This window comes from Coturnix japonica, chromosome 22, assembly GCF_054131305.1.
Source record: "Coturnix japonica strain WE chromosome 22, WE-NBRP24, whole genome shotgun sequence".
NCBI classification, from domain to species: domain Eukaryota; kingdom Metazoa; phylum Chordata; class Aves; order Galliformes; family Phasianidae; genus Coturnix; species Coturnix japonica.
In genome coordinates this window covers 3,172,498-3,189,613 of record NC_140684.1, presented here as the reverse complement: position 1 = coordinate 3,189,613, position 17,116 = coordinate 3,172,498, and the positions used below count along the sequence as shown (strand labels likewise).

Here is a 17,116-nt window from a genome sequence, read left to right as displayed (position 1 = left end):
CGCGCTGATTGCAGACATACCTGACGCACATCGCAGCCAGGAGCCTGCACTGATCCCAGCACTGCAACATGCCCAGCGCTAACGGTGACGCTGCAGTTTGCTCCAAAGGCAGCGATGCATGAGCTGGTGTGTGTGCAAGGCAGCCGTAAGGAGGCTGCAGCACATACACACACACACACACACACACACTCACACCCTAAGATTATGCATTTTTTTTCCCATGTTTGGCCTGCACGGGGTGTGGAGGGAGGACAGCTCTTATCAGTTTGGGATTTCTGTTTTGTAATATGTGCGTGCATCTGGTCCGGGCAGCAGGACTTTGTGGAGCATCCACAAAACCTGCCCCACTGCCAGGCCTTGCCTCTGCAGCCCTCTGCAGAGAGGCAGAAGGAAGGAGCAAGCACACGTGTAGGCCAGCAGGCAATGCAGACCTCCACAGCCAGAGCAAAGGGCAGCTATGGTCGGAGGAATGGACGCTGGGAGGCAGCAATCCAGACTCAGTTAAAGACAGTCGTTCCCGCAGCCTTAAAGAGACAGAACTGTTGGCTTGAAAGCAGAGATTGCCAGAAGTCAGTGCCTCGATACATTAACCAAACTCAACAGAGCCTCACTGCAGCCTTGAATCAAGGCTGGGCACAGGAATTGCAGAAAATGAACAAAGGATACAGCACAAATTACAATGGCCCCCTCTTCCTGGCGAGATAACGTCACATTCATATTGATGCAATTTTAAACAGCAATCAAGGCAGGTATGCAGCCTAAAGCAGGAACTTCAGTTCCAAAATCAAAGAATCCAAACCAGCACACACTGCTAGGACTCCTCTATATAAAATACAGAGGAATTGCTTAGTACTGTGGCCACAAGCCCCTTCCCTCTCCTTCAAACTTCTCTTTCAGAACCCATTTCTCCATCACACTCTTCCTGCTGAAACCCCGGCACCCAATTCCCAGCACCACATTTCAATCAAAATCCATACTCCAGTTCCTAAAACCCCAAAACACCTTCACTTTCACATCCACATGAGGATTCTATGTGTTCCTGGAATAACAGCCTAACACTCCCCAGAGGAAGCCCTGCAGTAAAAGACCATTATGCAGCTGTGAGCAGATCTGAATTCACAAAGTTTTGGACAGAAAGAATGCATCTTTTGTACCAACCAGAACTACGGGGGTGGGTGGGAGAGGTATGTGCACAGTTTATCACTGACAGCTTTTGCCTCACACAGGCAGCACAGCGGGGCCCACCTATGAGTGCAGGCACACATGTTGGACCATATGTCTGGTCTGAAAGACAGAGTTACAGCAGGGTGTCAAGTGATCCGAGTTGTTCTCTACCCTGGAGATTCAGCATCACGCAGCGACACTTAGGCTGAGAAAGGGATGGAATTAAGCCCTTTGCTTTGGCAGGGCTTCCTCAAAGATGCACAGCCTTATTTCAACAGCTTGTAGAAACATGCAGCACTATCACTACCCAACAGCGACTGATTACAAGCAAAGGAAAACATTTCAGTAAACATTTTATTGAGGCTATTCACCAAGAAGTCCAAATAACACTCAGCATGAAGAGCAGCATCTCTGTGGGTGCACTATCAGAGCTAGGAGCTGGGATACCTCTAAAAACGTGGCTTCTAGTTGTTACAAGTGGATTGCCAGGTGATTTCGTACACCCATTTCACTGCTTATGAAACCAGAGCCCTGATGGACAAATACCAGAAGGCATGCAGGATTTATTCTATTTTAAACAAGAATCTGATACTGGATGCTATCTTTAAAACTAGGAATTAAATATAGCGCCAGCCGAGAACAATTTATTAAACAAAACAAACAGACCCAACGTACCCTCCACGTGGCATTCACTGAGAAGTCACTTCATCTGCCACTGAAACCTCAGGAACACAACTAACAGCCCCTGCACAGCACAGCACAAAGCATGTCCGTGGGACTGAACTCAAACAACACAATTCCAACCAGAAACAAAAAGACAAAGGAAAAACAGGACGTCCAGTTTTATCACCTAGAGGTGCAAAATGCAACAAAGAGCAAATTTGATTGGAGTAACCTGTATGCAACCACTTCCTTTAAGGATGCACGCTGTCAATGTTCAGTGCTATCATTAACTGAGCAAGGAAGAAATTGACATGTTTTATCACTGATACTCATTAAATAAAATACAGTCAAAGAAAGGAAAGAATCAGAACATTCATGTGCACAGCTATTCTCCCAGCATGTACTTTCATTAAGCACTGGTGTAACAGACACTGATCTGAAGTTCATTATCAGATCAGGGCTTTCTCAATCCCATCTCTAGCAGCCAGCTAACTCAGTCAAAGGCCTGCACAGATATCTAGTGGTGTGAAGCCTGTATTGTACAGCCTGTCCCAGCAAGACCGGCTTTAGCAACAACATAAACACTTACCCAGATCAATAATGCGATAGATGGAGCAGCACAGCCACACACGCTCCTCATGCTCAGATGAAGAAACACGAGCTGGCACTCAGCCTGCCCACAGCTGGGCCAGGACCTATCGGTCAGGCACCACAACCCGACCTCAGCAGCACTTTCAACCTCAGACAAAAGACCTGCGAGGCTTCAGGTATGGAGCAAACACCAAACAGCGCAGTGAAGCACCCACCCGTGCTGCATGAAGCGACAACGTGATGTTGCTTTTTATTTGAATGAGTTTCTTTGCTATAAAACAACAGCTCATGAGAGCTAATGACCAAGGAAGAACATCCCTAATTAGCAATGTCATTTTCATACTGACAGGGTGCTCCTTCCAGGAGTGAAAATTTGCTTGGGAGATCAAGATAAGCGCTGGGACAGCCACTGCACAGAAGGTACAGGCACCAGCACTCGGTGTTATAGGACGGGATAGACAGTCTCACTGATAAGCCTCACAAAGCAACAGTGTGTCTAAATTTCAGTGATCTGGAGCATGAGAGGGAAGAACAACTTGATAGCTGACAACCAACCCTGCTCCTCCAGGCCTCCTGCACTGCAAGAAGTAACCACCTTGCTCCAGCCATCAGAGCAATAGGTGCACTGCCTGCCACGCTCTGTGAAGAGGTAACGGATCACTCAGGTGCACTCACACAACCCTCCTGCATCTGACTCAGTTCTCTAATTTAGAGATAATTGCTCCCTAAGAAGGGCTTCTCCGCAGCAGTCACTCACCTCAACTACAGGCTGCTTCTGAGGTCAGCTAACCTAACCTTCCTGTGTGGTACAGTGGGGCTAACCAGAAAATGGAAAGATTTTTGGCACATTCTTCCTCGGATCTGCAACTTGTATGAGCAACACTGCACAGAACTCCTCACCTGGTTTGTCTTTGACGCTACAGAAAGAGCTACACCTTTGTGATTATCAAAAGAAAGCTGTAAGCAAGAATGCCAGTGTTCCACTAATTCACTGTCACACCGTGACTGCAGGCAAATTGTTTGCCTTGTCTCAATTTCTCCATCTGCAAACATTATTTGGAAATCTTTCGATGGAAGAGACAACCATCCTGGAAAACCCTTTCAATTCATCCAACCTTATCTTAGAAAAACAGCCTAATGCCGTAACTTCTTTTTTTTTAATTTATTTGAATTGGCATTTCCCTCCAATTTAACTAAAAGTCAAGTACCCTCAAAACAGAATGCCAAGGTAAGCAAGTTACAACAGAGGTGCTCAAGGTTGCACATCTATTGCATTATAGTTCTCCCATGCCAAGCAGTGTCCTCGAAGTTGCATGCAGACAATGCCTGATTTTCTTGCTCTCCTGTTGTCTGTTTCACACTAGTGGTTATGTCTTCATACAGCTTCTTCTGTTCCTCAAATGTATACAGTTACAAGTAGTCCATAGTTGAGAGCTGTTCTGGTCATGCTAATGGATGTGGTCAGATAGAAAACCTTACACAAATTTAAAGGGGCAAATTTGTGTAAGGTTTTCTATCTGACCACATCCATTAGCATGACCAGAACAGCTCTCAACTATGGACTACTACCACCCTTTGGCCCCAGCCAACCACCAACAAAACGGACAAATAAAACAGTCCTTCTCCCAGCTATGAACCCAACACCTCCCTGAGCTGCAAGCAGTAGCCACTGCATTAAGCTTTGGTTTACTGCCACTTCATGGATTACCAATCATTTCTTTAATCAGAATTTTCTCTACCCAAAACAAAAATCATCCACAAAGCACAGCAAAAACTTTGAGGCCAAATCCAGAACTGAGATACAAAGGTGAGATTAATTAGTATGCAGCTTGGAAGGGGTAGCTTTGGACTTCCTTGGGAACTGATAGGGTAAGAGACTGAGGCTGAGATATTCATCTGTACCTCATATGGTTTGCCAGGCCATCTTGAGCACTAGGAAGTCCCAAGTCTGAAAGGGAATCCGAGCAGACAGAAACGGGGGACAGAGACCTCTCCTTCTCCTCCAGCAGGTCAAGTTTCACCAAGGAACTTGTCTCATCTTCTGAGTTATCCTCTGACACAGAACCAATAATAAAGCGAGAGTGAGGGTTCATCTCCAGGGGTTTAGCAGGTTGGGAAGACTCTTCCATGGCTCCTCCAAATTGAGCTCTCAGCACTTTAAAGGGCAAAAGAAAGAATAAAAACAAAACTTGAGGTTAATATCTCCTATTGCAAAACAAATAAGGCAAAGCAAGGTTTGCTTTCAACTGGAAACGCAATGGTACAACACCAGAACACAATAGCTGAACCCAGACAGGAGTCCAGGGAATTGTGATTTCTGTTACAATCATTGACTTTTCTGTTTGCACAAGGACTCTGAATTCAAAGCAGCTGCAAAACCTGCTAGTCTTTGCAAAACCTACAAAACTGCAAAAGGTACTTAGAAGAGGAAAAGGTAAGGCATTCTTAGACCCCATGTTACTTAGGATTCTTTCAGGAATCTGAGCAGACCTACTGAAAACTGGGGAGCAGACAGCACACAGCTCCCTGACAGCAATGCAGGACTGCATTATTCCCAACCTGAAATGACCAAGTTTATGAAGACTTCAATCTTCTAAGCTCATTCACATCTGAGGATAAGTTACCAGCAGGATGACTTTAACAGCACCAACAACACAGCACTGTCACAGGGCAAAGGCTCACTCCATTCATCCTTTCCTCTTCCCTTCTCTGCTCCAGCTACATGCTCACACTGAACAATCTCCACCAGCTCTGAAGCTTTCTTGAGTGCCACAACTGCCACGAACAGACTAGTATAATTTCCTATGAGGTGAGCAAATGGCAAAGAAAGAACATGAGAGAAGGAGAACAAAGGAGTACCTCAGAGCACAGCCCAACACAGGTGGGATGGTAAATTACTGTCTGCCACGTTCTGCTCTGCCCAACTTTGATGCATCTACACACAAATGGAAATCCAGCAATTAAAAAAAAACAGGCATGTTTATGCACTAACCTCTTGTTATTCTTGCAATCTGAGCAGTTATCCACTTCCAAAATGAACTGGAAAATAAAAGAATTAACAGGTAAATATTGTTATAAAAACACTCTGCATGCGTTTAAAAAAAAAAACAAACAGTAGAGAACTTTTATGCAAATAATAATAAGAAAAAAAAGAACAGAAAGGTCCACACATCTGGGGCCACTGAGTAACAGGAGCTGAACCTGGGATGGCTCAGGTAGTGCACACAGGATAGGAAGAGCCCAACACCCTCTGTGCAGCTCTGCACTGTTTTTGTAGGAAATGATGCTCTGTGTCAGTGCTACCAGCTTATGGGGTTTTTTCCCCTCTGCTGTGTCTGAACTTCTCAACCTGCTGCCACTTTCAGCTGAATCTGATGGTCAAGAGCAAACCCCAATGATAATTAGAACCCTCGTGAAAAACCAGGAGCTACAAAACACAGCTGGGATACCATGAAACCAAGTTACCTGTAAAAGAAAGTGCAGTAATGGCAGTGCAGCACTACAGACAAGGAGGAGGCAGAGAGCAGCCCTCAGGGCCCCAGCCCTTCCCCAGGTATGTTACCAAGCAGAAAAGATGGGCTTGGTGCCTTCAGCACCTCGCTGACATCCCAAAGGAAAGAGGGCTGTGTCAGCCCTGCCAACATGGGCCATGCTATGGGGCAAGCACAGGGATGCACCACGAGCAGTTTGATGGGAACATGACAGCTTACATCCGGTACACAGGCAAAACCAGACCATGTTATAACACTTAACAGGACACGACCTAGGCTCTAATTAGAACACAGACAAGGAGTTTATAGACATTGCAATCCTTGAGCACCATTTCTTTCTTCCCATCAGTAACTGAGAATTAAAAACAGATCCAACTGGCTTATGCAATTTTCCCATGACCGTACTGACTGAATTATTCAGATCCAACTCTGTGTTGACATCACTCCTCCCACAAACTCCAGTTTCACCCGGGCCAGGGGCAGTTCATTTTACAGGGAGATGTCCTTAACCATAAAGAATTTACGCTTTAATAACTATATTTTCTAAGCTTTGTTTTTTTTATCTTAAGTAAAGAAGGAAGCAGAGCCACACAGGGGAAGCACTTCAGGCAGACACTCCATGAGAAGCACCAAATCCCAGCGCCGTGCTCCAGCAGCCACATTGATGCATCTCATGCACACAGCTCAGCCCCATGGTGCTCAGCTGCCCACAAAGCCCCACTCAGGTGCACTTACTGATGCATTTCTGACCCCTGTAGGTGTGTCCCAAAGCCGTGAGCTCTGCTGAAGCCTTGTGACCAGCTGTGAACTCAAACTGGCATCAAACTGGACAGAAGCTCAGCTTGTTTTCAGTACGTTGACATTCATTATCCACGTTTTACTTAATCGTAATGTTCCCAGGGGGCAATTAAAGCATATAACTTCTTAGAGATGTCTCTGCAGATGCCTCCTGCTCTCCCTGCTGCAAACAGAACACCAGTGTTCCATCAAAGCATACTGTGTTGCACTGGTCTCCTGAAGCCTGGCTGGAATGCAGCTCCTTACCCCAGCAAAGCACGACCACACTGCTTGTGCACCACAACCCTTTACAGGCATTCCATGTGTGTAAATAACACGGAACAAGTCACTATAAAATAACTGTCTGTCTCCCTGCATGCCCTGGGCTTATTTCTGCAGGTAGCAACTGTTGTCAGATGGGCTGCCTTGCACATGTACACTAAAAGAAACCGTACACAACAGCAGGTTACATCCTGAGAATTCCATTTTGCAGGGATTAAAGAACATGTAATGAAGAACATGTAATGTCACGCACCGCCCGCCTGCTCAATTACACAAACATGGGTTAAATCACAGTTTTATCTTGCAGAATCTGAGCCACACTCCTCCCTCCTGAAGGAACTACCTCCCATCAGCAGCCAGAGCTACATAGCATGTTCCTAACTCCTCAGCTCTGCAGACATTAAGGCATTTAATATCCAAATCATGCTCGTTGTATGCCTAATGCTACGAGCAATGAAAACTCCACAGTGCAAATTCATAGATGGACTTGTTTTGGCCTGAGGGAGAGCAAAACTCATCACTTCTCCACAACTCTCCAGCCATCAAGAAACAAATCTGGCTTGACAAAGAAACACACATATGAAAACATTAGATCTTATAAGTTTTCATGACAACTATTCCTTTAAGATGGCTTTTGTTGTTGTAAACTATACCCAAGCATGAAGCTTATTTAACAGCAGGTAGAAACTAAGTTTTGAACGTTTTTTAAGCCACCCCACTCTGAAAAAGGATTTACACTGCTGAGCAGAGCAGCACGGCGCCTGCAGAGGGCTGGAAGCTGAGTCCAGAGGGCAGAGATGCTTCTGTGCCCACCAACCTCCGGAGCCATTCCCTCCTGCAGGGTGGCTGCTCCATGTGTGCTGTGCCCCAACCACACGCTGCCCCACTCCCTGCCCCCAACACCCCGCTCAGTGACCATCCAACGCCCACTGAAAATCTTGTGCTTTTCCTGCACTGAAAGACGGTTTGCAAACTCCTGCATGCATCCACAGGTGGAAGTTCCTGATGGATTTTAGGGCTCACAACATCTACCTGAAATGCACAGACAGCTTAATGCCCATTAGGGGGATGCACTTCCAGGTCTCCCCGGGTAAAACGTTTCTCTCTCTTCCACCAAAGAAGCATAAAGAAGCAGAGCCTGCATTCACACCAATCACACTTTGCTAAGTCACTCGGGGCTGCGTCCAACTCCCACTGCCTGAGAACCCCAGCACAGCCGAGTACCCGCAGCTCCGGGATGGACAATATCACTCGGAACCAACTATCAACGTGGTACATCGCACCCGAGCACCCCGACAAGAAAACGTAAAAGAAAGCACAGAAAGAGAACAGCGCGACAACGCGGTCCCGGTGCTCGCACAAGGCCCGGCCCCGCTCTGCAGCCCCGCCGTGCCCCATGAGCTCAGCCCACCGCCGGCTGCGGGAGGGACACAGCCGTGGGGGTCCCGCAGCTCGGCCCCGCCGCGCCCATCCCGCGCACGAGGCGGCGCCGCCCGCATCCCACGCCGCGGAGGCCGGGAGGGACCGAGGAGCGATCGGAGCCCGAGAGCCGCACACCCACGGGACGCCGGCGGAACCTCCCGATCCCCGACGGGCCGCTCGATGCCGGCAGGGCCCGGCCCCACGCGCTGCCCGCGGCTCGGGCCCCGCCACCTCCCCGAGCGCGGTTCGGCCTCATCACCCCATGCACCGCCGCACGGAGCTCGGCTCGGCCCGTCTCGCCGCTCACCTCAGGGTGCCGGGCGCAGTGGAGGCGCCTCGTGCCCCCGGCCTGGTGCAGGGCAGTGTCGGTACAGGGGGCGCGGCGCTGCCCCCCCCAGCCCCGGAGCCGCCCCCGGCCCCGCCCCCCCCAGCGCCCGCCCCGCCCCCAGCGGCGCGGTGGTGTGATGCGAGGGGTTACCTCGGGTCAAACACCTCTAACCCCTCCCCTCCCGCCGCCCGGCCGTCCGGCGGTCCCATTGGCTGGCGGCGGGCGCCAAGCGGGGGGCGTGACCAATCGGGCGGCGCCCGCGGGGCGTGGCCAATGAGGAGATGAGGATGGTCTGAGCGGCTCGGCGCGGCGCGCCCATTGGCTGCTGCCAATGTTGGGGGGGCTCTCCCTCCCGCGCTGCTTTGGCGCGGCCCTGGGGCACCGCGGACACGTGGAGCGCTGCGCTGCGCCGGGGTCCGGCAGCCACACGGACACGCGTGTCCCAGGTCCCGCGGTCTGTGCGGGCACAGGGCAGCCGGTGCAGGCCGGGCAGCTGTGTGCACAGCCGGAGACACGGCTGCTTGGTTTGTGAAGCTGACCAAAGGATGGTGATGGCCCCGAGCAAAGGGTGCGTGGCCCAGCATGGCAGTGCCCGCAGTACTGACAGCAGCTACACACAGCGTTACCTACCCCACGTTACAGTGCTTGGCTCAGCCCGGCTCTATGAGCACAGTCATGCTGTAACCTGCACGCTGCTCTGCCCTGCCCATGTCATCCCTGTGCTACCCAAATAGGCTGGAGGAGTGATTGCTACACGGCATTAAAGCCTGTAGCAACTCTCTAGTTCAAGGGCAAAGAGAGAAAAGAATGCAAGAAAACAGCGAGAAATAGATCCATGTGAAAAAGAGATTTGGAAAGTGCTGCTGGAATTCAATAGGAACACCGTCTGAGAGGAATTACAGTGTCTGATTTAGGGATAACGAGCAGGGTAGGGAGCACCCAGCAATAAGGATTTGCAATGCTGAATCACAACCTGCTTTTAGGCCATTCAGTGACATTTCTGGCATTGCTATAGAGCAGAAATGCATCCTAAGGTTCCCATAGCTTTAGATTGAAATAGTTAAAAGAACTGCTTAAAACGCGTTCAAGCTTCCAATAGCAGACAGCAGTAATACGAACAGAGTGCTCCACAGATCTCAGACACTTTGCTGTAGCAGGGAATTGTAAGCACAGTTCTGCTCCTCGGGAGGAAGGGGTGTTGTTTAAACACACATCCTTTTCCCACAATGTTCAGCCATGGGACACAGCACATTGCGTGGCTTACAAATGCACGTGCTGTTTACATGTGGAACCCCTCAGGTTCTCGAAAAAAGCAATTGTAGCATTAATAATGCAAGTAAATGATTCTCAAAAACAATACAGGGAGAACATCCCTACCTTCCACGAGGCCAAAGCAGGGTTCCATGGCTGTTCACCAGCCTCTGACAACATCACCACTGCAAACAGCCCAGAGATCATTCCAGGTGAGGGGCTGGTGACGCCATGCACACTGGCACAGCTCGTGTCCTGGCAGGAGAGGAGCAGAGAAGGTCAGATTTGATTTGTAAAGCAAAATCATGTTTTAGCTATTTGCAGAAGGTTTGAAACATCAGAAATGAAATACGAACCCTCACAACAGCAGCTGTGTGTTCTCAGGGATAACCATGACCCTGCCTCTGGCTGGTGGCTGAGCTGCCAGTGCTCACTGTCCATAAGGTACACTGCTCTTGGCCCTAAGCTCCCTCACTGCTTCAGAAGTGTCCCGAGATGTGCTGCAAATCTGCAGAGTTGGTTTGTGCCAGCCCAAAGAAACAGCAGAAGGAATCACAAAGTGAAACCAAGTGCTGGGATGGGATGGGAACACTTAGCACCAGCATTAGGCAGCTGTGTTAAAAATGTGCATATAGTTGTTTGGAATTCTTTAAAATTGACTTCCCTTTTCTACATGTTTGAGTTTTTATTTAGAAGGCTGAAAAACATGGGATTCCTGGTGAGTTCAATCTTGAGAACGTTGCATTAACAAATATGGAAACAGCACTTTAAAAGGGGATATGTTAGTGAATGATCTTATCCACATCTTAAAGGAACCCTCCCTAACACACACCATGGATACTACAGACACATGCCCACATGCACCGAGTGAGAACATGCTCATTGACTAGATGATGAAATCCTCCTCTGCAGAGGATCCTGACAGATCTCCCTTAGACATCTACGCGCTGCATTTCACAAGCAGAGCAGTGAGTGACCATTTTGTTTTATTTGTGTGAATATACTATTTCCAAAATGATGGATTCAACTGCTGATTAAACATGGATCTGCAACTACATAGTCTGTATACTGTGCTCAGGGTGGGAGGGTTGGGGAGGAGGGTTTGCACCTCTCAGGAAGGTTCAAATTGTTGTTTATTTTCCACACTGGACAGTGGTGAATGGCATTCTTGTTTATTCTATAGCCATTCCTTATGATGGGTGTAGTTTCAGCTTGCGGTAACTGGGTGTCACTTATGAACAAACTTGGCACCTCAGGAAAATATTTAGCAGTTTTCTCACATCTCTTGTGACTCTTTCAGTCACATGAAACACCAGGGGGCTCTTCAGATTCAACAAAACCGTTCTACCTTTCCTCTTGTGACTGGGGACAGAAAGCTGTGTTGTTCAGCACTTAAAAGCCAGAAACTTTGGAGAAAGAAATTATTTCCATTGCCACCTTTTGACTCATGTAGAAAATGCCAGTTGTCCAAAACCAACCCACCCTGCAGCTACAGCAATGTCACCAGGACTCTGGTTACAGCTGCACTCTGGCCAGGTTTCCCCACCCATTTTGGCTGTAGGATTTTCTGGGTTTCGCTGCCCCATAAGTTGTGGGGTTTCACTCTGTAGGGACAGCAGGCAAGCACAGGCTGCCACCCTTTCCTAAGCATTTGCATCGTCATCCAAAGCCACAAAGGGCTGTGTGGAGGTGAGGGTTCTGTTGGCTTCTAGAACAGCTGAGCCCATAGCAGCCGGCGTCTCCACGGCAGCCCCAGTGCCCAGGGCCCTCACCCAGCTCCACGCACCGGCATCACCCACTGCAGCGTGCAGCCCTGAGATTTGTGCTCAGGACCACAGCTCACCTGGGACAAACCTATTGGAAAGGAGTTTGGCTGACAGAGAAGTCTTTCTTCAGGTCTATTTCTTACCAAAGTCCACATTTTGCTGGACTGGATCAGAACTAGAAATCTGTACGATCTATGGTGAATTCACTTTAAGCCCTGCATGAGTCAACCATCATAAAAGTACAGGAGTTTTCAGCAGGAATGTATGATTAGAGAGCTGTTCCAGGAGCTCTGCTAATCAGCACAGTATCTGCTTAAACACCTGTACAGCAGCTCAGGGAAAGCAGTAAAGATAAAAACGGCTTCAGGACCGTGAAGAGCAGGTGCAATTATGGTCATTCTATTAATACTCAGCTTGGTGATAGTGCACAAGAGTCTCATCAGAGAAGGTGAGTTGCTCACATAGCTGCAAGTTCAAACTGAATATGGACTTTGAAGGAAATTTATAAGAATAATTATTACTAATTTTACATATTTTTCTCCTCACTGTATGCTGAACTAAATCTCTATGCTCAACAAAGTCTCTAATGAATACACCCGCACCCTAAATTGTAGCACTTTTGCTGTCAGCAAAACGTTGATGTTTAAAAGTAGTTACCGAAAAGAGGGTAGTACTGACCTAATGCATCGTAGTTCAAAGGATCTCATCCTTCACTTCACCCTGCAGACCTCAGGGACTACAGATGCTATGTGGGAAGTGCCTGGGCTGACGGCCGCATACGAAACCTGGATGTCTTCCTGCAAGGTGAGAACCCATGAGGAGGAGAGCTGTCACAGCTGTCAGTGGTATGGTCAACACTTTCTGTTGTCTCAGCTCTTCCTCAGCCACCTGGCCAAAAAGGATTCCAGAGGTCATGCAGAATTCTAGCCCTGTATCACTAGAAACCAAAGAGATCGTTCCAGTGAGTTTAGATGGGTTGGTGTCACTTGCCTGCAGTCATGTGCAACATCTGAAAATTTCAGCCAACTCTTGCAGCAAAGAAAGCAAAGTTACTGCAGGACTTGCTGCAAAGCTGGACTGGATTGAACTAACCCTACCTCAACACAGAGGAATATCTGCACCCACCTCCTGGTAACCTGAGTGCCCGGGCCGAGGGCCTCAGCTCCCACCCAATATGAGACTCCAAAGCAACAAGGACCCCAAACAGGAGGCTGGCCTCTGGCCGCTATTCAGGGAGCTGCCTGCAGCAGGTTAAGCTGCTGTGAGGGTAGCTGGTACCAGTGTTGTCCTTGGGAGTGTAGAGATTGTGATGCTTGAGCATTGGGTGGTCCACCATACGCACAGAATAACAAAGGAAATAAGAACAGAGAATCTGCTTCAGTTCTCCTTGCTGTAACACTAACACCAAGCTGTCTCTTCAGCTTCCCTCAAAACTAAATGCTGGCTTGAACCTCTCATGGGAGGAACTTCCCCTAATCTAAGAGAAACCTGTACGAACATTTATCTCTTATCCTTTTCCAGCTCCTGGGATAGCTGAAACCGGAGGGACATTAAGCAGAAACAATAAAGTCACATTTCTGGAATGCGTTAGTCGTCAAAGCCATGTGCAAGTAAATCTGCTGCACCTGGAGAAGATGCACGGAGATGTGACAGAGTGGACAGCAGAGGAATGCACCGTGGAGAGCCTGCAGGTCATCCCCAGCACAGCCGGGGGACACAACCACACCTGTTTCTTACAGACAGCCACGAGAAGGCAGTTCCGTCGAAGATTCATTTTCAGAAGCAAAGGTAACAAGTCCTGTGTTGCACACATCTGTCTAAGTACGTAAAAGGATAGCAGGCTTCATCTACATATAGTTGATATGTTAGTGGTTATTTAAAAAGTTATTTCTACCTTCTTACTAAAAACAAAATGTTGAAGCTAAGGAGAGAGCAATGGTGCAAAGTTAACATGGCTGAAAGGTCCATGTCATGGAACAATTCCATGCTGCTGTTTTCCCTTCTTTTGGGAGAGACAGGAGATTTTTGCAAATATAGTTTCCAATATTAATACAGAAGGAAAATCCTGCATGCTGGGAAATGGCATACAGGCAAGAAAGCCCCGTGTCTCTGGTACTGCACTGCAAATTGCTGGGTGCTCCAGCACTTCTCATCCACTGCTTTAGCATGAGAGTTATTCTAGAAACTGCTTCAGGTTCTTCACTTCAAACAGCAACAAATCTCAACTTTACAACTTGTCATTTCCAGTGTTTCTGGCAGTGATTTCGAATCACACCGTAACAGCAACACCACTCAAGCAGGACACTTTTTCCAATGGCTCATCTACCCCACGTGTGCACCCAGAGCAACAGCCTTCCCAAGGTAGGTACCAGCTCTCCCTGCTGAGCTACAAAAGCAGTCTAATGGAGGGTAGTGCCTTTCACACACACAGCTCAGCCTGAGTTCTCCCAGGCAGTAATTTCTCTGACCAACTACACTAACCCAAATAAGTATATTGTCCTGGGACACTTGTGAATCCACAGCTGTAATAAGAAAACAGTATTTAAGTTCTGAGTTTCACCTATGTCCAAACAAGGGCTCCTGGCTTTCCTTAAAAACCTCACTGGCCTTCAGCAGGATGTTCCACAGAGCCATGCAGCTCTTACATACCATCTGCTTCTGGGGACCTCTCAGCAACTGAAGGATATCTGGAGTATTTTAAAGTAAAAAGATTCTGAGACTCCAGGGAGATGCAAAGCTTCCACTGAGCCAATAGGAGACCCTGCACTGTTGCTCTGCTCAGCCCACTGTATTCAGCCCAGCCTAACCAAAATGAAGATCTTGAACAATCAAAGAGTTGCAAACACATCTCAAATATTCCTTTGTTGTCTCATTTTAGAGAGAATTCCATCCGCAAATGGCAAAGATTCACTGATCAGACGAAAAATAGCTATCTTCATGAAAGTGTTCTTTGTTTGCATCCTGTTAGCTCCTCTGATATGCTATGTCATATTTTTCATACACGAAATAAGCCACTTGGTAAGTATTTGAACACAACAGCTTCTCACCCCAGTCCCATACACTGACTAGCTGAAATACAGCTACTGAGTTGTGAGGAAGGGAGAACAGTATTTACAGATATGGACAGAACCTGCTCAGCCCAGAGGGACAAGAAAAAAACATGTTCTGAGATGTGCACGTGTCCTGAAGTCACCATGCTATGCTGACTGCGTCCATCTCACACACCCCTTCATGTGCTGGGACAGTGCTCCTCCTAGAGGAAAACTTGCTCCTTCCCAGCAAAGCAGAGCAGCACATGAGCAGCTACTGCTAATGGCTGGCATGTGTTTTTGGTTGTAATCAGCTGCTACCCAAATTACTGCTGCCAGTGTGAGGCAGCTTTGTAGAAGGTAGCCCAGAACAGCCTTGTGCTGCTGGCCAGGTGTCAGAGGTACCCTGATGTCACAGGAAGGACAGATTAGGGGTGGAAGAGCGCAAGTAAGACTCTCTAGCTTTCCAGGCTGTAGTATGAACTATTTTAGCACAGTGGTGAGCACATACATGCAAGGAGACACTGAGATCTAAACACACTGGGGCTGATATGCCAATTTACTTATGTGAAGTCATATTACTTGAATGCCTAAACATCCTCTAATGCTCACCATGGCCCAAACAGAGATGGTCTTTTCCTAGTACTGAGAAGTTGGTATCCCCCACAATCTCCTACTAAACTCTGATTCTGCTTCTTTCCTAAGTTCTTGTGCCTTGACTGGATTGGCAGCAGATGGATCAGACGCAAATACACTCCTGCAGCCTCCATCCCAGCGAATCACCAGTCAGGAACACTCTCAGCCCAGCTACCCAAGGACAGAAAGGAGAAGTCTGTGCAATGTATTGCCTGACTCTCAGAATCCCTTCCCACAGGTATTACAAACTAGTGCCAAGCAAATTTTGAGTAAGGGGTAGCAGGCCTCAGTGCAAGCAAATTTCAAAGTGAAAATGAGATACTAGGAAGTAAGGACACAGGTAGTCACATCTGTGCCCCAGGGAAGCTGGGTGGACTCAGCCTTGTACTTTCCTGCTGCAGCCACTGGTGAGGACAGAAGGAAGTTGGTCCTGTCAGCACTGGGAGGATGCATGGGGTCAGTCTGTCCTTCACAGCTCAGTCTGGGGACATCTAGACGAGAATTAGCATGTTTGAAAACTTCCTTCCACTTAAAAAAAAACACAACCTAAATATCCCTGCAGTCCTGGAAATGAGCTCTTAAAGGTGCCTTTTCATGAAGAAATAATGATTCAATCCATGCTTCCTACCACATAAAGCAAACTGCTGAGGTAGAACTGTTATACTCTACTCCTGCCTCACACTGTGTCTGCCACCTTCCCCATCTGCTGCCTCGTGCTGAGGCTGGAGAGCTTAGCCCTGCTGGCATACAAAGAACTCTCCAGACTCTGCACACACAGAACAAACTGCTCAAGAACACTTAACTTGCAGGAGCTGTCGGTAAATAGCGAGGGGAGAAATGAAAACTACTTCATTTGTTAAAACTTCTGAGTAGGAAAAGGCAGAGCACAAGCTCATTATTCGGTACAAATTATCCACTTAGACCTTCCTGGAGTGCACCAGCGCTGTGAGAAATGTGCTACAGTGGGAGGTGAGGAAATTAAACTGGGACCCTTGAGAGTCGTTTCACACACGCCATTGAGCAGCCATCAGGTAGTAACACCTTCTGGCCTCTCTTAAGCTGAAAACCATTCAGAGTCAGGACAGGAGGATTTTTATGTCTCTGCTACCTTTAGTTCTGCCAGGAGATGTCACTCCACTAATTACTGATTTGAAAAACAAAACACGAGCACTGGTGTAACTCCCCAGGAAGAGATCATTTGTATTCCTCATGATGTTTCTTCTTCCTTTGCCAGATCCCTACACGAGAAAACCCCAAATTATCGTCATCCACAAAACCTATTTATGAAATGCTGCAGGCTTTAGAGAAACACTGTTTTTACCTAAAAAAATGCATCATCTTCTTCCTCACCACTTACTGGGAACAGCAGATTGAACATCAGCAGCTTAAACAACCACAGCTTCAACTGCTGCAGACTGAACCAGACTTAACATCAGAAGCAACATTTACCTGGTTAGGAGCAATGGCATCAATTCACTGTGAAACGAGGTGCTGTGAAGACACCCACATGCTGATTCCTTCCATTAACTACCTGGATTCATGCTTTAATTCCCAGATACTTGACAGACCTGTTGGCATAAGCAATAAATATTTCATTGACATTCCAAAGTCTGCCTCCCTCAACTATTTATTTTTTACACACTCATTTAGGGCCTGGGAAGAAGGAAAAATAAATCGCTTCCAATATTTCTGGTCTTCTTAAACAGCTCAGAGCAT

General features: G+C 47.7%; 2 protein-coding genes across 12 annotated transcripts in view; one reads left to right on the top strand and one right to left on the bottom strand.

The window, feature by feature from the left end:
• Positions 1–16,958, bottom strand: part of ACACA (acetyl-CoA carboxylase alpha) — a 118,850-nt gene extending 101,892 nt beyond the window's left edge. For 3 of the 10 annotated variants that reach the window (XM_085521972.1, XM_085521968.1, XM_085521969.1), the window contains exons 1-2: positions 5,411–5,457; positions 4,321–4,573 (exon numbers count right to left, since the gene is read on the bottom strand). In XM_085521972.1, coding sequence (XP_085378098.1) covers positions 4,321–4,547 — 227 coding nt within the window. In that variant the 5' untranslated portion in view covers positions 4,548–4,573; positions 5,411–5,457. The other 7 variants (XM_032448510.2, XM_085521971.1, XM_032448512.2 and 4 more) reach the window with 6 other exon arrangements.
• C22H17orf78 (chromosome 22 C17orf78 homolog) lies at positions 10,823–17,008 on the top strand. 2 transcript variants are annotated; one of them, XM_085521987.1, is made up of 7 exons: positions 10,823–10,937; positions 12,462–12,539; positions 13,257–13,523; positions 13,983–14,096; positions 14,614–14,753; positions 15,470–15,638; positions 16,635–17,008. In XM_085521987.1, the coding sequence occupies exons 3-6, from the start codon at positions 13,370–13,372 to the stop codon at positions 15,614–15,616; spliced, it is 555 nt and encodes a 184-aa protein (XP_085378113.1). In that variant the 5' UTR covers positions 10,823–10,937; positions 12,462–12,539; positions 13,257–13,369; the 3' UTR covers positions 15,617–15,638; positions 16,635–17,008. The 2 variants fall into 2 exon arrangements, with proteins under 2 accessions (XP_085378113.1, XP_015736632.2); XM_015881146.2 differs by lacking the exon at positions 10,823–10,937 and adding an exon at positions 12,037–12,183.
• Positions 17,009–17,116: the final 108 nt, after the last annotated feature.